This window comes from Lichenostomus cassidix, chromosome 5, assembly GCF_008360975.1.
Source record: "Lichenostomus cassidix isolate B80296 chromosome 5, HeHo_3.0, whole genome shotgun sequence".
NCBI classification, from domain to species: domain Eukaryota; kingdom Metazoa; phylum Chordata; class Aves; order Passeriformes; family Meliphagidae; genus Lichenostomus; species Lichenostomus cassidix.
This window is the reverse complement of record NC_139486.1, coordinates 24,439,061-24,458,264: the sequence shown is the minus strand read 5'-3', so window position 1 is coordinate 24,458,264 and position 19,204 is coordinate 24,439,061. Positions and strand designations below refer to the sequence as shown.

Below are 19,204 nucleotides of genomic sequence, written 5' to 3'. Positions count from 1 at the left end.
AGCTATTCAGGATAACATTTGTACTGGTCAAAATAGTGATGTATATAGCTCATGCTCGGTAACAACACTGAAGAGGACATTAGAAATAAGAGAAGACCTTTGGATCTTACAACATTGCTTACTGAGTCAACAGGAAGAAACATGCTTTCTCCAGGTTGCTCCAATTTCTGCAGCTTCTGGAAAAAAAAATTACATTACACACTGCATGGGAACATCATGGTGGAACTGATTCCAAGATACAAAGTACTGTGAGAAAGAAGAACTCTAACTTTAATATAACACCACAAAGGAAGTTGCCCTATGGAGCCTGCCTCTTTAAGAGTTCAGGAAAAGAGGGACTTAGAACAGCCAAATGTGAATCATGTCATGGTTCAGCAGGGTTGATACACCTGATAGACCCAGATACACCTGGGAAAGTCCAAGAATTAATGAAGTTCAGAAAGCTTCCTGATACTCTTTGAAGCCAATTCTGCTATACTTAGCCACTCTGAGCATCTTGTTTTAGAAGCAATAGGTAGTACTGTTGTCACTGAGTTATATGAGCTACTGGTCTGATTTGACCTTGCCTTTTTATATAATGTTTTCTCAAAGCCTAACCATTGCCTTGTGAATAATGTTCTAGTATCTATGAACTTCTGATTACGCATACCATCCCCATTTCTTTCCAGTCCTTGCAGTAGTACCAGGATTCTTGTCTAAGCTGTAATAGCCTCATACACCTCCATGAGCCTTACCCCTTCATTAGAGCCTGAGTTTTATTGCTGCAGCACTCTGCTGGAAATGAGTGGCAGAAGTCTTCCTGACTTCTCACAGTGAAATTTAGCTGAGAACTTCCAGAATACACCATCTCACTTTCATTATTCCTCCAAACTTTGGGACTAGTGTACATTATAGTGCAAATTCTTTACTGCCTAACAGACTCTGGTTCATTCACTTTTTTTCCAGACTGTTTCAGAATAAGCTTGCCTGGATGAGACGAGGCACCCAGAAGGAATGTGACTGCAAAGACATTTTTGAAACCTGTTGTCCCCTATAGAGACATCTACCTTTCACAGTTCTTGACAAAACTCAGATTGTGACCAAGGTATATTTTTTCTACTCAAAAATGTGAAAAAATAGATCTATTTCATTGCTCTGGGCACACTAGCTTAAAACAATCAAGAATAAAGATTGCATAGATTGCATATTGAAAAGTCAAGGATTGCAAATAATGTGTTTCCATTATATATATTACTAGAGGACGTGTTTGTCCTGCAGCTTATGTCTTACAAAGCAGTCTTGGCATCTGGGTTTCACTTAACTAAGTTGTCAGATAAAAGAAACAGGAAAAATTACTGAAATGCTTTTGTCACTGAGGTCTTTCTTTCTACAGACAACTCCCTCAGTGTTGTGTAAGAAATCCCAGTGCACTGAATCTGTAAGCCAGAACTAGATGCATCAGGTTTTATTCCAGAATAGATCTGTCCAAGTGACAACAGCCCTACAAAAAAATAAAAAAAAAACCCAAAAAACCAACCAAACAAAACCAAAACCAAACAAACAAACCACCCAAAACCAAAAAAGAGGCAGGAAAAAGCATAATTTGGCTTCTTCTCTTAAATATATCTGTAACACAGAGGACTTCAGAATAAAGCAAAATTTAAAAACAGTTTTTAAAAAGCCTTCACAAAAAACTGTGGTGTTCTGTGTGCAACTGTGTTGAGGGGTTTTGACTGGCTGTTACTGGCTTCTGCAGCAGTCACCTGTTCTCACCTCTGAGCTTCCCAAAAATACTTACTAGAGGAATGACATAATTACTTCTTTAGATGCCAAATAGGCTTTTCCATTTATTTCAGCACAGGGAAACCAAGGCCAGTTCTGCATGTTTTGAAGGTCTATCTCAACTTCTCTACAGATCTGTTTTTGATAACCGTGAGTCCACCCTTTCTCTAGTTGGAAAGATTTTCTCCACAGCCTAGGAAGTTGTTGGTTGCAGGTTGTATTTCACTTTCCATATCAAAAGAGCCTGCTGGCATGCCTCTTAGCATAATTCAGAGACTTATCACTTAAGACCCCTTTGGTCCCTCCTCGACTTCAGCACAGAACTTTTCTGCGTTACTGTGTTGTAAAACCTGGTCTTCCTCAGTGAACTGTCAAAATCATCCAAATAGACTGAACTGAGCTCACTTGCTTACAGTCTGATCAGCTGCCTCCTGTTTCTAATAAAGTCTGTAGTCTTTTGGAGAACATGATTCCATGCTGGTTTTGCAGAGCTTTGCACATGTTAGCATTGCTCTGGCTTGGTCCTTCATGCTTGCTCACCATTCTGACAGCAGCCTCTCTCATTATCCTAATCCCGTCTGAGATAATGCTAGAGGAAAATGCTTGATTCTCTCTGGTTTTTTCCTTTTCTGTAAGCATTTTTCAATACATGCATGTTGAGAAACGTGTCACCCCTACCTCCTAGCTTTAGTCTCTCTTGTATTGCTTCTCTAGTTCTTGGTTCTGTCTCAAGCAAGAATAGTACTGAAACTGTCAGTTTCTTTTGTCAAAGTAGAACCTTTGCTGTGTTAACTTTGCTATAAGTCCAGATCTTTCTGCCTTCTGTTTTTTGTGAATGAGCCACACACACACAATCACAGGTGCTGCAAGTAGAGGAGGGGCAGCGGAGATAGAGTTACTCTTGGACTGATACACAAAAAAATCTTGTCCTTCAAACTCATTCAGATTCTTTCAAGCCTAACGTAAAACAGTTTAAGTTGTGGCCTGAGTTGCTTTCATCTGTTTAACAATCTTTTAAGGCAAGAATTACTCATTGGTTCAGGAAGACAATGTTTTTGCCTGCATGATGCCATTTTAATCAGAATAATTTTTTTAGCATTAAAATCAGTTGGTTTGGAACATCCTACAATCTGCAGAGAGTATTGTTGGATTTTAGTATTTTATTTTCCTAGAGTACTGATTATTTGGTGGATGTATCTCCACATTATAAGACAGGTCTGAAGAGCACTTTATTTTGCAGAAATATAGATACATCCTTTCAGGTAAATATCAAGTTCTGTTAGGGAAAATTGTGTCTGTGGCTATTGAACTGAAAGCAAAAGACAAACTGTAAATCATGCCAGGTCCAAGGAAGTAGTGAAAATCTAATGTTTAAAAATAATCCTTCAAGAAAAAAAGGTGAGGCTGATATCCCTCTAACAGCCCTGAAACAAAGTTCTTTAATGATAAGGCCAGACTACCCCTACACTCCCTGTAAAGAAATTTTGAGGGGAAATGGAGCAAGCCTAGTGGTACAGTTATGGAGCAGGGTACACACGGGAAATCTTACACTCCAGCACTTCGTTCCACACTCAGCATCATGGCAAAGGCTACTCAGCGGGTAACTCACTCTTTTTTGAAAACATGACAATTTGCTTCAGCAGTCACCATCGGGCTGAAACGTTCTGAGCAGTATAGGCTGATGGGGCTAAAAGAAGCAGACAGTGTGATTTTTTTTTTTCTATTATTATTTATTAGACTTCTGAGGGAAACGAATGACAAAAGAGCAGTGGGTTATTGGTATCACTGCCTGTGGGTTATTGTGGGTTGTGAGAGGTGATAGAGAGCTGTTTGCTGTCACCAAGGAAATGCAGGATAAATTTAGGAGGAGTAATATCATTGCACCTGACCGGGTCAAGGTTATAATGGTGGTTGTTGGGCATGTGCTGATGCTATTAAACCTCTATTAGCATGGAAGGGCTTGATCCTATTCTGCTGAGAGCTGGAGGAGGTCCCTCATCGTAACTTCGGCGGGAAAAGGATCGGGCCCTGACAGTATACGGACGGCAAATAGTTCTCTCACACGGTCAGAAAAGAATTGTCACAAATTTTTGACGGAGTTAAAAATTTTAAAGCCTTTTGAAAAGTTTCTCATTTAATTCACAGAGATTTGGCAAAGACTTTTCGAGAAGTCCTAATGATTGGGGGATGGGGAGGAGAGAAAAGAGGAAAAAAAAAGAAGAAAGAAGTGTTTCAGTTTAAAGAAAATAGTTCTGATGTGAGAGGATGGCACTTGAAAACCGTAATTATGTGAATGTCAGTAGTAAAAGCATCCTTCTCAGGCTGTCCATATGAAACCTGAACACAAATAGAAACTTGTCATACGAGCGAGAAAAGAACCCCTCTGGGTATATCTTTTTCCCCATTTATAGATTTCACCCATTTATAGGCTGCCTGTTAAAGTCTCGGCCAGCGGCAGGCAGGTGACGTGGTTAGGTGTCGCTTTGCTGGGGTGCTTTTGGGAAGCCGCGCTGCAGGGGGGATGTGCTCGGGCTGCCCGCCGGTGTCCGTGCCAGCGAGCTGCCACGGCGGGGCGGGAATGGGCAGCGGGAGACTCCCCTCGGAACCGAGCCAGCCCACGCTCCCGCAAACGCCGACAGCCACCGCCGCCACCGCTTTAATGCCAACGAGCCCCGGGCTCGATCCCGGGCAGGATTCGCCCCCTCCCGCCCCGAGGTGTTCCCGTTCGCAGGCAGGGGGGTCCGGCCCAGGGGCACGCCGCTACTCCCGCCGGCTCCGAGAAGAAAGGGATGCAGCAGGCATCTTCTCCCCTCAGCGTCGCAAGGAATTTCAGCTTGTTTTTTCTTTCCTGCTGTTTCCTATTCATTTTCGCCCGGGAAACCCGAAGAGTGCTTTGCACTCCAAACCGCCGAGCGATGGGGCGGTAAGGATAACATTCAGAGGTTGAAAAAATTAACTATTGCCTGGAGAATATCACTTAAAAACTGCTCCGAAATATTCTGTAGCTCTTTAATTGAAGTAAACAAAGTGCAATAAATTCTAACTCAAATATGATTGCACTGAGATTAAGCTCTAATTGCTTAAGGCTCAGGTGGAATCTGCAGGCTAAAGCCTATAAGAACAATCTGAATTTCACAATCATTCTGTCAAAAGCAAAGAGATGAGAGCCCACACGCTTCCTAACAAGTCATTTTTAACAGTTACAAGCTCCTTACAAAGACCACACAGGGAGTCTAAGAGATGCAAATCTAATCCCTGGTCATTCTGCAGGCCTTCAACAAAGATGTACTAAAGCCTAATAGAAAAGAAATCAGTTCTCTGTCACCAGCTCCTACTAAAATCTATTAGAGAAAGTACGGATCTTGTATTTACTGCAGTTGCTTTTAAAGGTTAAGGACAAGTACATATAAAAGGTATAATTTTTAAAATGTGAAATATTTAATGAAATTCATCATCTGCTCTCTTTTATTCCTAAAGATGCTTTGCTATTTAGTTTGTATTCATGGAGCAAAAGAATTATCCATCCCTTTGTTCTTTGAAATATTAGCAACAGATTTTTTCTTTTAATGTTAGTCATTTGGACGAGTGCTGTTTTGCTTTTTTTGTTTTTTCCTTTTTTTTCCCCCCCCGGATCCCACACTTAAAAACCCGTGCAACGACCTTAGAACAGCGGTTGGTATCTTTTCAAAATACCTTGAAATATCTCCATCCCATCGATAGTTTCACCACCGTCCAGGAATGAGTATTTAAATCAAACGAATATCTAAATAAAGAAGAATAAAAAGTCCGGCTGCCCTTTGGCAAAAGATACACAGAAATAGCCCGCCTTTTCTAGGATCCTCTGATAAGTTTTGGGTTTAATGACCTTTTTTTCCCTAGAACACTCTGTATACTGAATTAACTCTATCTCCCGGCAAACCTCATCCTGATTTAGTGCGGCTCTCTGTTGTACATTTGAATAACTCAAATTAATGCAAAAATAAACGCTTTTCTACAGGAATGCACTCTTGCTAACACGCATCTATGCACACCTTAGTGTATATACATACACCATCCTTTTGCAGAATTATTAAGACGGGACACACACATACGTTTGTAGCACTACTGATTTTTAGGTCACTTCTGTTCGTAAAACGTTCGCCTGTTCCTTTTGCCGAAGTGCGGTGGGCATGGGGGTGGGGGTGATTCTTAAAATACAACTGGAACTAGAGTCTTGTTTGTGAAAATACGCGATGCTTCTGGGGGTAACATGCCTCTTTCTAGTTCGGGACTGTTACCTATGTGGATAAAGTTTTGACCCCGAAACCAGGTGATATATCTCTGTATCTTGGTCACACACATACACACGCATACAAAACCTCTAGACTGTTCTTTAGGAATTATGTAAAAAATGAAATCGGATCGGAGTCGTTTCCCTGTTCTGCTGAGAGCCCTGGGATGTTTTTCCCAGGTGACGAGAAATTCAGCACGATTCAAAGGGGTGGCTTGAGGAGGGGAGAGGAGAAAAACATGTGGGGCCAAAACCTACTCCTGGCTCCCCGTGATTATCACATATATTTTGGTGGGACAATTCGCGTGAATAAAACAATCGGTGTTTGTGCTAGGAAATAACTTGTCCTAAGACGAGTTGGTCCTTTTTCTTTCCCTTCTTTCGCACCGCATACCCACTTTCCCACACAGTGGTCCTCGTGGGTGAATCGGCCCCAGCCACTGGGCAGGGGGAAAGCAGCTCTCCCTCGGAAACAGCGGGGACAGCGAAGCCCTGCTTGGGGACAGCAAGTGACTATCCCCGCCCAGCTGTGCGGACTGCTGCGGGTCGGAGCGCACACCCCGCGGCGCCCCTCGCTCGCCGGCTCCGAGGGCCACTTCCTTCTAGAAAGTGTCCAGCCGCTTCCCTCCACGCCCAAATTTCTTTCAGGAGTGTGAAGAGAGCCCGGAGGAGCTCCCTGTCCCAGTGCTCGGTTGGTCACGGGCTGAGTCCCACGACTGATCAGTCTTTTTTTGGAAGAGGGATAGGACCGAACAGGTTTGTCGCTGTGAAACCTCTGGCCGGGAAGGACGCTCTTCAAAGCACCGAGCTCAGCCTTTCGGGGCCTCCAGTACCCGGCCCCTTGGCAGGCCGTCTGGCCCGAGCCCTAATTAGGGCTTAGACCTAAAGAGCTGGCGCGGAGGGAGGAATGTGGGTCTTCCTTGGGGCCTGGGGTGAGCAAAGTAAAAATCCGAGTGAAGAGAAGTTTCCCGGCTCTTTTTTGCACGGGGGAAGGAGGGGCTGCAGGGCACGGGGAACGGAGTGAGAAGAAGGGGTTGGGTGAGCAGCGGGGCCCGGAGCTCTGTCCGGAGCTGCCCCTCCCGCGGAGCCAGCGAGCGGGAGAGCGCCGGGCCCGCCGCGCCCCGGGACCAGCCCCGGTGCTCTGCGCAAATCCACCTGTCATCCTCGGCACTGTGCTTGTGGCTTGCATGTCAGCAATAACAGTTTGTGCCTCTTGTAGGGCTAATTCAGATTTCTACGACGTTGCCTTATTTATTCAAATATTTATTTATTTACCATACCCGCCCCCCCGCCCTTCCCGACAGCTGATTTGGTCTTTTAAAGTGGAAGAGAATAAAACAGTGTGGCGGAGGGTGGGAGCCCGGAAAAGCAGGACTGCTGTGACTGGGACGAGAGCACTATTTAACTATGAGAAGCAAGTGTCTGCCTTCAAAATCCAAGCAGAGAACAGGGCGGAGGGCCGGGCCGGGCCGGGCCGGGCAGCTGCCTGCAGCTCCGGCGCGCTGTCAGCGGTGCGCACCGCCGCATAAACACATAAATGAGGGAAATGGGAAATGCCAATTAATTCACCGTGCGCGGGGTTGGGAGCGCCTCTGTTCCACTTTTGGGTACCCACAGGCGAGCCTCGGCTTCCCTGCCCTCGCCTATCCGGCAGGATAATTATGGTGGAGGACGCTCAGGCCTCCCGGCTTTCTCCTGGCTTCGAGTACTTGAGGAATAAGAAAAAATGCTCTAGAGCAAGAAGAGGCGGGGAAATGCGGTGCCTGCTTGGAGTAGAGATGGCTGCGGGAGGGGTGACTGAGACGAGGCGAGAGAGGGGGTCTACCCTCCCTGGTGCCATATCACCCCCAAAGCTTTGCGGTCTGACTTTTGTGCATCCTTTTCGTCACCCTCTCATCAGGACAGGTCGCGGCTCTCGAGGGCCAGGACCGCGGGGAGTCTCGGTTTGCTTCGGCACCCGCGGGTGGGGAGCGTGTGCTGCCCTGGGTCCCGGCTCCGGCGGATGGGGCTTCTTCGGAGCAGAGCCGGCTTCGGTGCCGGGCTCTGGACTCGGCGGGTGGTAGCTCCTCTTAGGTCTCCCTGCACCTGTCCATCCTCTGGGTCTTATTTTAAAAAATAAATTACCATTTTCTAGGGCTCATTTACCCGATGCATTTTTGATTAAATAACTGTTAACCTTAAGCGATTGATAGGACAATCAACAGGCTTTTCCAAACACCATTTTTACTCGGTGGGCTTTTGTTGTGTTTGTGTGTGTGGGTGTGTGCGGTTTTGTTTTTTCCACCGGGACTCTCTCTGTAGGTCAAAACCTTGCTTTCTAAAGCAATTAAGGGATTTTTAAAAATAGTATTAGATTAAAAATACTGTCGTGTAAAAAAAGGTCTGCAGCAGGAAGAAAATATTTGGTGCTTGTCTGTAGATTCTCTCACCTACCACCTACTCTGAATGCGTCCTGTATCTTACAGCGTGTCCGGCCCTCATGATTGCAAATAGGCCTGTTTTCAAATGGAAATAGGACTTCCAAACTGATTATGTGTATTGAATCGGAATCACTCGCTAGATCCTCTTGTATAAAATGTATTGAAAAAACCATGATGGTTGCACAGCCCTGAAACTGGCTCCTTCTCATCTCAGGGAGGTCGATCTATTTTGCAACTTTTTGCCATTTGTGAATGTTTCAGCTAGATAATTGCGCTACCATTGTGGGAAGGCGATGCACTGACACAAACACACACACACATACACTCCCCTACACACACACACATACACACACATACACACACACACACACACGGAGCCACCACCGCGGAGCCTACTCTGTGCACAGCCCACGCCGTGCCCAGACTTCCACGACGAGAACACGCCCGGCCTCCCCACGGCAGCGCAGCTCCAGCGCCTCGCCACTGCCACACAAGCACGGCGTGTCAGCGTTCCGCCACCGCCACGCACAGCCTCCCCGTGACACCGAGCACAAAATACACGATCCACCAGCACCCTCCCGAGCCCCACGGGGCAACACGGTTCTCAGGTCTGGGTTCCGCTTCATAAGCCACCATTTAAAGACAAGCAAGACTGTGTATGTGTGCGTGTCCATGGAAAAGTCAGAGCCAGGGAGCAACAGCTATTGCTCACACACTGAAGAATGAGGACAACCTCCATGCAAAGGTTTCGCCTATTGATATGTAATGAGAGCTTTAAACTCTGTCATATCTCCCGAAGAATATTCATTCGAATTCAAAAGAATAATTAAAAAGCGATGAGGGAAAAGGGGGATCTAGACCGGGCAGAGAGCGAACAGCTCCCCTAGCCCTGGGGAGCGAAATCGGTGGCAGGAAGCGGGGTTCCCCCGCCGCGCCCCCCGTGGGGGGAGGGGAGCAGTCCTGCACGTCCGCTCTGCCCCTCTCCCACCCACCATCGTCCCGCCTCTCTTCACCCAAACTTTCTCGGGTGCTTCCTCGGGAGTTGCTTTCCCCCTCCTAAACCAACCAAACGAAACTCGAGCTGGGATGGGGTGGGGGTGCCCAGGGCTGCGTGCCCCGCGGAGCGCGGGAAGCCCCCGCGGCCGGGCAGACAGGGGTGGGAGTCGGGGCCGCCTATCCGTCGGGCACCGCGAAGGCAGCGGCGGCCCGGTACCACCCAGCAGAGTCCCTCGAAAGTGGCTGCCGCAGGAAACTCCTGGCAGCGCAGAAGATGCCAGTGCTGGGACCTATCCTCCGTCCTTCTCCGCACTCGCACAGTACCTTTGCGAAGACGCAAATTCGTCCGCCGCATCCCGTCCTCGATCTTTTTTGGGTTACCGCGGAGGTGCCACGCACTTCCCTGCCATTTACCCCGCTAGGCAAGTGTGGTGTGTGTTGCAGTGACGGGTCCCAGAGCCCCATGCCACTCGCCCTAGCTATGGCAAGGCGCCATAGGCGATCAACACCTTGCCGGGGCGTTTGGGAGCAGCGCTTGGACGAAAGTCAAAGGGGTTCCTGGCCCGACGTTTGCAGCCCTCCCGCCTGGGCATGGCCCCAGTGCCAAGGACGAGAGGGGCGGTGGGTGCGCACAGCTGGGTCTGCCCGACAGCACCTGCAGCCTGGCAGCCTGGCAGTGCAGGCAGAGTCTGCCATAGTCGGCGCAAAGAGAATACAGAGGGAGACAGTCGCTGCTCTCGGCTGGCTGTAGCCTCCGGGCGAGGAAGCCCGCTGGGTTGCTGCCGGCTCCCGAGGGCAGCAAAGCCTCCGGGGTTGTATGAGAGCCTGTCCTTGGCACGCAAGGGACCCCGCGGCCGCCGTGCAGAGCCCGCTGGCAAAGTGCAGGGTCGGCACCGTTCCCCTCGACGGGGAGCCGAGACCGTGCTGGGTATTTTTGGCAGGCGGAGGCGCGGAGAGGCCGCTCGGCAGGCGCCCCGCTGGGCTCCACGCGGGACTCGGGGGCAGCCGGCGGGGCTCAGGCGCTGCCGCTCCGTCCCTACCGCCCGGCCGGCCCGGCGGGACAGCCCCGATGGGCAAGGCGGAAAGTTGCGGAGAGGTTTCCGCGCTGTGAAATTAAGAGCCGGAGGGGAGACACAGGCCGGCGGGCAGTACTTCTGCAAAGTAAGAGTTTTCCTGCCCGCCTCTGCGCCCTAGACTCCACAGTTACTGCCGTGCACATCAGCTCCTAGATACAGCATCAGAAGCACACATCTATAGATGTAATGCCTATATAGACGTACATATGTAGACTAAGCACTCCTCATCGGTCATCCATATGTTTTTTCCTCTGTGAAGTGAGCTAATGCAGATAGAGGTGCAGGGGACGAGAGCTCCGAGCCCTCTATTGCGCAGTAGCAACAGCGCGTTTATTTAAGTAATGCCCAGTTTAAGAGCAAAAGCCGAGAGCAAGAAGGTGCTGAAGTTAAAGATACTATTTTTAAGAGCTTCTCTGAGAAACAGCAGCACCGAAAACAAAAAGTTTAAATAACAAATGCACCGAGAGAAACTCCGGAAAAAAATTGTCCTAGAGCCACATTATTAGGTCAGTAACACGCTGAAACTATTCAGCCACTTCAGCAACACCTTTGATATGAAGCAAAAAAGTCTGCTCCCGTTAAGGTCCCAGGTGTCTGTAAGTTTGTCGCCTTCCAGCACGTTATTGCCCGAATATATTTGATCGAGAAGAACTCCGGTGAAATCCACCAGAACAAATGGAAGTGACGATCTCATACCTTGTTTAGTTTTCTAAGCAATGCAACTATACTTCTATATAAAAAAAAAAATCCTATCACAACTCCAAACAAACAAAGCCTTCTCTCACCCCCCCAAAAAAATAAAAACCCAAACCAACCCACCTCGTGTACATGCGTTTTTTTCTTTTCCTGTACACTTTAAGGAGCTCCTGTATTGATGAAGCGCTACTCAGAATGATATGGGAAGTTCTCAGTGAATCAATCCCAAAAGTCGTGTATGCTCACTAAAACCTGCCATGTAAATTCAGCTGCTAAAGAAGCACAACCTACAAAGTAATTTAAAATTACTCGGAAAGTCCCGCTGTGTTTAGTGAATAGAAATATTTTTGAGAAAAAGTTGTCATCTCATTCAGATATAGTTCTTATCATGAGATATTGAGCTAGCCAGTAAAAACAGACTTAGGTTTCTTGGCAAATATTTTTAGAATATATATTTTCAACCTTTTTCCGTTTCTATACACCTGCTCAAGACAGTAGATTTACACCATCTTTCAGTAGTAATGCATTCGGCCATTAGTAAATGTTTTTCATTCTCAATCCCAGTGTCATGCTAAAAAACAAAAAAATACGGATTTCCCTCTTCACCCTCCCCCTAACAAAAACCTTTACATCGAAGATTAACTATCATATCTTACACTTTCATCTATAGGTTTCCCAAGAATTTTTCTGTGTAGTAAGTTGTTTTAAGCTTTAAAACGAATTTCAGTTTCTTTTTACATCAATACATCTTATACACCATCTTATTCATAAAGCTGACCAGAAGCCTTTGAGAGAAAGACATAGGATATAGAAAATTTTGACCTTACCTGCTCCCTAATGTGCTTGCAGCCAGAACAGAGGGGAGAGGGGGGAAAGTAATTTCATAATATTCCCCATTTTGCCAGGGACAGTCGTCTCTCTACCTTATAGGAACAGCCGCACTGGGTCAGATGTCTGTACAAATTTGATACATATAAACAGTATTATCATTAACTTAGAGTTTTGAGGGTTTTTTTCCCCCCCTGATGGGGATCATGAGAGGAACAGCGGGTCAGACAGGAAAAAAAATTCTCAGCTTTGCTCCCGACACGGCCGTGAAAGGACTTAAATTCTTCAGAAATCACTCAGTCTTTAACTCTAGATCCCGTTTGTTAAGGCTAAAGGCAGCGGTCACGAAAACTCGAACGGGGGCTGCCTTCCCGGAGAGGCCCCTTTACCTGTGCTGCGCTATTAAACTCCTAAAATACTTTTTTTCCCCTCCCCTCCCCGCCATGGCAACTTCTCTTGGTGTCATCTCAGAGCTGTCTCAGATTACACTGTTTGGGATCTGCACTTTGAACACCGTCTTAAGGCCATGCACTGCCTTTTGAACCGAGATGTAGGCAATATACTTTTAGATCAGCTCCTTATCCCTTGCCTCCCCGTAGGTCCAGTGACACCGCCGCACCGCGCCCGGAGTCCCAGCAGAGTCCGGGGCAAGCCCTGCCGCCACCGGCTCCCCTGAGCCCTTCCTCCCGAGCATCCCTTTTGCTAACAGGCCGCTGTGAAACAACAACAGAAAAAAGCCAATAACCCACAGTCCGTGTTGATATGAAGCAGCACATATGAACAAGATTTTGCTATTGTTGCTGTTTTGGCCATAGTAGTGATGTGGTTTTTTTAGAGTTTGGGATTTTTTTGTTTTATTTTTTCGTTTGTGTTTCGTTTGGGGTTTAGTTTTTTCTTTTTATTTTCTTCTTTTCTTTTTCTTTCCCCAGCCTGCTGTGCCACTACACGCACACTTCATGGCACTTAAGCATGGACTCCTATTTACAGCAGGAAAAAATGCCCTCCCTGATTCTCCAACACTTACAAGCAGTGCCAGGCAGTGGGGGAGTGGGAGGGAATAGCCATTCTTCACTAGATCCTTTTATCTCTCAAAATACGGGGTGCCCATGGTCTACCGTCGATAAAGCAGTTATATTGGGAAACGTCCATCTCTTCCATCATTTCAGATTTGAATCATGCTGCCCCTCCCCTTTGCTATCCCATTATCCAGATTCTGCATTGATTACGGGGAGACTGGAAATCAGCATATTGGAAGAAGCAGGAGTTTAGACGGAGGAACATATTTTAATTTAAGGAACCTATACAGTAACTAAGTTCTCATGAGTGTTCTCAAGGGAGACTGGAGACTAAGCTGTATTTACACTCCTCCCTCCAAATATCTTCATCTTAATCAAGGCATAACTAGTTTACTAAAAAAACTTATAAAAGGCAGTATCACAATGTCATAAAAAACTCTATAAAATTGTTAAAGAGCAGTTTATTTGCGTTTCTCCTGATTGATATGTAAATACAGTTTGAACTGTGTTTGCTCGGTCTCTAGTGCTTAATAAAGAGATGAATTCACCTTTCTGTGGAACAAGTAAACAGACTTTAAACTAAGCCGACATCAGACAAAGTGGAAACGAGTTTATTTAATCGAAACTAAATCTAGTTTAAGAAAGATAAGTCAGTGTACATAATAATCCATTACAGTAATTACACCCACCACCAAATATGTGTTTATGAGGTTGTCGAGACACAATAAAATTAATTTGTTTTCCCCGAAGTCTATAATGAAAAGTCACTGGCTGGATCTCTATCAAACATGCTAACTCCAATATTCGGGGGCGGGGGCTGTAATATTTCTCGGCTGTATTAATGCCTTTCGGTGCTACTCTTTTGAATGTTCCTGGTTCTGAAAGAACGCACATTAATTACATATGAAGGGGAAATGTCGACTTAACTAGAGCACTTTCCCCTCGGTCTTGCATATAAACTGCAGAGGAAACTAACGCTAATTTAAAAAAATCCGTGAGGTTAACCCTGCTCTCGCTTCTTCCGCGGAAGCTGGCAGCCCTGCACCACGGACCAGGAATTCCCAACACTTTCTTCTTTTAGCAGAAATAACAACACTAAGGTCCAGACACTCTGCCGCCCCCCCCACCCATCCCCCCACCATGCTTAACATGATGCTATAGATCTGAAATGAATATTCTGCGTAGAAGAAGAACAAAAAAAAAAAAAATTGAATAATCTTCGGGTTAGTTGAGAATGTCGCTGTATAAAGCAGGACGTAACATAAAGAATGAAAGGTCTCGAAATTCCTGTTGACACACGTGATGTCCTCCAGTTAGAAATAAGGGGGAGGGGGTCAGAAAGAATCCGATACTTTTTTTTTCTTCCCTGTACTTCCCTTTTTTTTCCATCCAGACTAGCACATGGTGTCCGACTAACACCGGCTATCTTGTATAAATAAAGAACTGGAGCTTTCGAAAGCTGCTACTTAAATTTGAGGTTGGATTGTTTCCATCCCAGGCAACCTGATTTCTTTCACTTAAAAATATGAGTATTTCATAACACCTCTGTAATTCAGAGGTTTTTCAAAGACTGCGATCCACTTTCTGTGGATTTGGGAAAAAAAACTGAAACGAGCAGCAGATGCAAAGGAAAACACGATAGGAGATCTTATAGAAAGGGGGTACTTCTTATTTTGTTACACTCACAAAAGGAATACTTGGGACGTGAAAGTGAATTACAGGGATTTCGAGCTCATCAGATAAGAGCTGTTCAGCTTAATATGCTTTATATATTTACAGAAATGTTAACATCTAACCTCCTTGCATTACCGGTAATATTTACCTTCCTATCAAACGCCCCTCTGTGTCTCGGCCCGGCAAGCACCTATGCACATCCTTCCACGTGCGCGCACGCACTTTCTCCTCATCTCCTTCTTTACAAACTTCCCAAATGGCTGCACAAAATAACCCCCAACAAACCAACCAACCAACCAACCACCCACCAAACCAACCAACCAACCAACCAACCAACAAATAACCCCCTCTCAGAAAAACAAAGCGACACGAAAAACAGCACCCAAAGCAACCAAACCCCGTCTGTGTCCCACCGAGCCGCAGCCTGCGGTGACCTCCGCCTGGGCAATGGGGTGGGCTGTGCAGGGGAACCTGCGTGGCCGTGTGCGCGCCTGTGCTGGCGGGGCTTGGGTACGTACAGAAAATTAAACACAGCCTGAGGAAGAAAGTTAATTCGAACTACATATTGTACACAATAAACTATCTTTTTATTTTGATTATAAATAAGGTGACTGTACTTCCCTTAAAATACAAGTACATAGGAAAACCTGGTAGAAATTATCTTTCTTTTTTTTCTTTTTTTTTCTTTTTTTTTTTTTTTTTACAAGGTATTAAAACTGGACACTTTAAATCGGACTCACTTTCTATACTGACAGCAGGTTCTTCGTTATTTTATTTTTTTCTAATGGCGTTAGACTTTTACCTTCTTTCTCCTCCGTGCCTTTGGCATTTGAATTTCTGGTCCCGGAATACTTTGCTTTCTCTAGCAAGAAGTCGCTGAGGTGCCCCCCGCCCCCACCCCCCAAAAATAATCGGGCTAATGAATTTGGAATCAATTCCCTCGCTCTCGAGTTCATGAATCCCACGCGTTTGCTTGTCCTGTTTGCACGCTGAGGACTGATCCTGTATCCCGTTAACCCTCTGGCGCAGGTCCCCTCTGGAAACAGGGTCCGGGCCCTGGGAGGGGCAGGGGCCTTCCGGGGTCTGGCAACATCCCGGGTTGTTTTTCCACGGAGAAGAAAAAAAAAAAAAGGAAGGGGGGGGGGAGGAAAAAAAAAAGGAGAGAGATGCAAGGAAAGGAGCGTCGGGAGGGGGAACCAAAGGGGGAAATAAAAAAGAATATTCGTAATGTGTATAATTTATTAGAAGCTTCTTAGGAACTATATTTAAGCCAAATATCTACATAAGTTACAACAGGAAAAGGCGGCGTGCGCAAATAACAAACTGCCAGAGGATTTACGACGGGGCGATCAGTGTCCATAAAAAAGGTGGGAGTTGGTTTGGTTGATTGTATTTTTTTCCTTTTCTTTTTACAACAAAATATACAGGCTACTAAAAACTATGGGTTTAGTCCAACTTTTGACAGCATTATACAGCTACAGGTTCACATCAAACGTAAGGAGGAAAATAAAAGCCAAGCCTTTGATGTCTCCACGTCTCCATCCGCTGGCCCTGGCGGCGGGCTGGGAGAGACTGGGGAGGGGGAAGCTACTTCTTGTGTCTGGGTGACGCGAATGCGTTTTTTGGGGGGGAAAACCACCCCATCCCCCAAAATCTCTGTATTTACATGCAAGTCCTAGACGCTGGCAAAGTGTACATCTGATATCCAAGCCTTCAGACCATGCCTAAAGATGGTCCCCTTTCTGCAGACTGCTCCATGGTTACTAGTCAGAATATTTTTATACACCCCGTACGACAACTTTGGGGGGAAAAAATAAAGACCCAAAACCATCAACAGTAACAACAAAACGAAACAAAAAAGTCTCTCTCTCTCTCTCAGAGGTCCGCAGAGACCACTCAGTAAAACGGGGGAAGGGGGAGAAGAGCACAAAAAAAAAAAAAAAAAAAAGAAGAAGAAGAAAAGCATACAGTAGTTTGGAGAGGACAGAGATTTGTGTAACTGGGAAAATCTGCTTTTTTTTTTTCTTTTCTTTTTCCTTTTTTTTTCTTTTTCTTTGTTTAATCCTTTTACCAGGTCCTACCGTATAGCAAGGTGGAGCAAGACATGGCAGTGCCATAGTCAGAAGTAGAAGAGTTTAGGTGAGACAAACTGGAGACTTGGCTCTGCAGAGAGGAAGGGCTGGCCGAGTGCTGTCCCATGTCTGGAGACTGCCCCGCACTGTTTGTCTGGTGGCTCTGATGCTGTCCGAGGCTGTTGCCATTGGTAGCCACTGTGATCGTTGTAGCTGCCTGCTGCTGATGGCTCTGGATAGCTGCTGTGGGTGTGTTGGAGCCCGCTTGGCAGGGCTTGCCATCCTTCACAAGCACTGGCACCGCCACCCTTCTGGGAGACTGCTGCTGCTGGCAGGAGCCGTTCTCCTGTTGCATCTGCTGCTGCGCAGCCTTGTCTTTGGCCTGGCGTTTCATCTTGTAGCGGTGGTTCTGGAACCAGATTTTGACCTGAGTCGGGGTGAGATGTATCATGCTGGCTAAATGTTCTCTCTCCGGGGCGGAGAGGTATTTTTGCTGCTTGAAACGTCTCTCCAGCTCGTAAACCTGGGCCTGCGAAAAAAGGACCCTCCGTTTCCTCCGCGGCGTGCTCTGGAGCGGGGCCATGCTCTTGCTCACGTCTCCCAGGGAGCCGAGGCTGCCCATGCCTCCCATGTTCATGCCCGAGGACGGCGCCATGAAGCGGGAGACTGCAAGGGAGAAGGCGGCACGTTTTAGGCGGCTCGGTTTGGCCCGGCCCGGCCCGAGTGGGGCCCCGCGCTCCGGCAGCCCCCCGCCGCCGCCTGCCCCCAGCGGAGCTCCGCAGGCCCCCGGCAGCCCAGCCCCGGCCGCGGCCTCGGGGCGCCCGCGCTCCTAAACAACGACTCACGTCCCTGGGGCGAGCGGTGGTCCCCTTCTCGCCCGGCCCAGCCCCGGTCAATAAGGGCGGCCGCTCGCCCCTCGTCCTGCCCGGGGGGGACAGCCAAGCAAGTACCAAATGTGACAGCCGCGGCGGCAGCGGCTGCGGACGGCAGCTCCGCCGGCGCCGGCCGAAGAGGACTCTCCCGCTCCCCCGCCGCTTCCCGGGACGCGGCCCCGGCGCCTCCGGCTTCCCCCCTCGCCCGCCCGGTGCCGAGCGGCGCGCAGGCAGACGAGCACCGCCGGCTCCCTTTGCGCCCCCGGGCCGCGACGCTCCCGCCCCGCTGGACGGCGAGAGCCGGGCTCCCGCTCCCCGCCACCGCGGGGCTTCCGACCCCCTTGCCCCGCGAAAGCATCCGCGGGAGGCTGACATGCAACCAGCCGCGCAGGAGGGACCGGGCACGATCCTCCGGAAGGAGGAGGAATTTGGGGTTCGGAGGGCGCGTCTGGGATTTAGACCGACTTTTGCCCTGGCGCGGACCCCCCGTGCCTTCTGCCCGCCGTGTGTCGGGGCAGCTGCGCCGCAACCCCCCGCCGGCCACCCAGCCCCGGGCTGACTTACTTGAGGAAAAGCGGGGATCCGGGTTGGTGCCGTACCATCCTGTCGCCGAAGCGCTGTTCCTCATGGTGTCCTGGTAAGGCGGCAGCTCGCTCATGTTGCCCAGGTTCCCATTGCAATAGCCCCCCATCGTAGCATGGGAGAGCTGGGGGACCCCTGCCGCTGTCATATGGTAGGCGGCAGTCACTGTTCCGTTGTGGCCCATGGGGTGCTGCTGCATGGCCGGCTGAGAAACCTGAGACTGTCTGTAGGCTGATAGGGGAGCCCCCAAGTTACTGCCCTCCATGCCCACTTTCTTGTAGCTTTCCTCCAAAGGACTCAAGATGTCAGACACTGAGAAAGGAGTCGTATGCTTTGGGCTCATCGACATGATTCGGCGGCTGGGGAAAAAAAAAAAAAAAGGAAGGGGAGGCAAATTTTTTTTTTTTTTTTTTTGCCAAATATTCTGGTGTTGCCTTAACGCCGATCTTGTTGGATGTACACGTAACCGAGTGGACGAAGTCCGCCTTAATTGGATTGAGTGGAGGCTCAGGGCTGCCTTTCGTTTGTTTTAGCCAGACGCCAGGTTTTAGGCTGCCACCAGAGGCGGGGCATAGGCACTAAAGCAACAAGACAATAGAAGCCTACATCTTGCCCAAGATAATTAGCTTACATGCTGATGACAAGGTAAACACCTTTAAGTTTTACTTGTCAGAATTTTTTTATGCCTTTAGGAAAAAAAAAAAAAAAAGAGAGACAGAGAGGACGGGAGAGAGGGGAAAAAAGAAAGACCCCGTGAGCACAACTCTTTTTTTTTTTTTTTTCCCCTCGGGGGTGGCAATATAGTGGATGGGAAATGGAAGGCAAGGCAAAAAGACCACCATTTGACTGGGTGAAAGGATTTAAAAACAACTCCCGGGTGGCAAGGCTGTCAGCCCAGCCTTTGTGAGAGCTGGGGAAACGGGGTGGAATGCCAGTAAGCT

At 47.8% G+C, this 19,204-nt stretch overlaps 1 protein-coding gene across 1 annotated transcript; it reads right to left on the bottom strand.

The window, feature by feature from the left end:
* Positions 1-15,962: 15,962 nt before the first annotated feature.
* NKX2-1 (NK2 homeobox 1) lies at positions 15,963-18,829 on the bottom strand. Its single transcript, XM_085061854.1, has 2 exons — positions 18,246-18,829; positions 15,963-17,475 (listed from the first exon to the last, which is right to left on the bottom strand). The coding sequence occupies exons 1-2, from the start codon at positions 18,610-18,612 to the stop codon at positions 16,805-16,807; spliced, it is 1,038 nt and encodes a 345-aa protein (XP_084917980.1). The 5' UTR covers positions 18,613-18,829; the 3' UTR covers positions 15,963-16,804.
* Between the last annotated feature and the right edge of the window lie 375 nt (positions 18,830-19,204).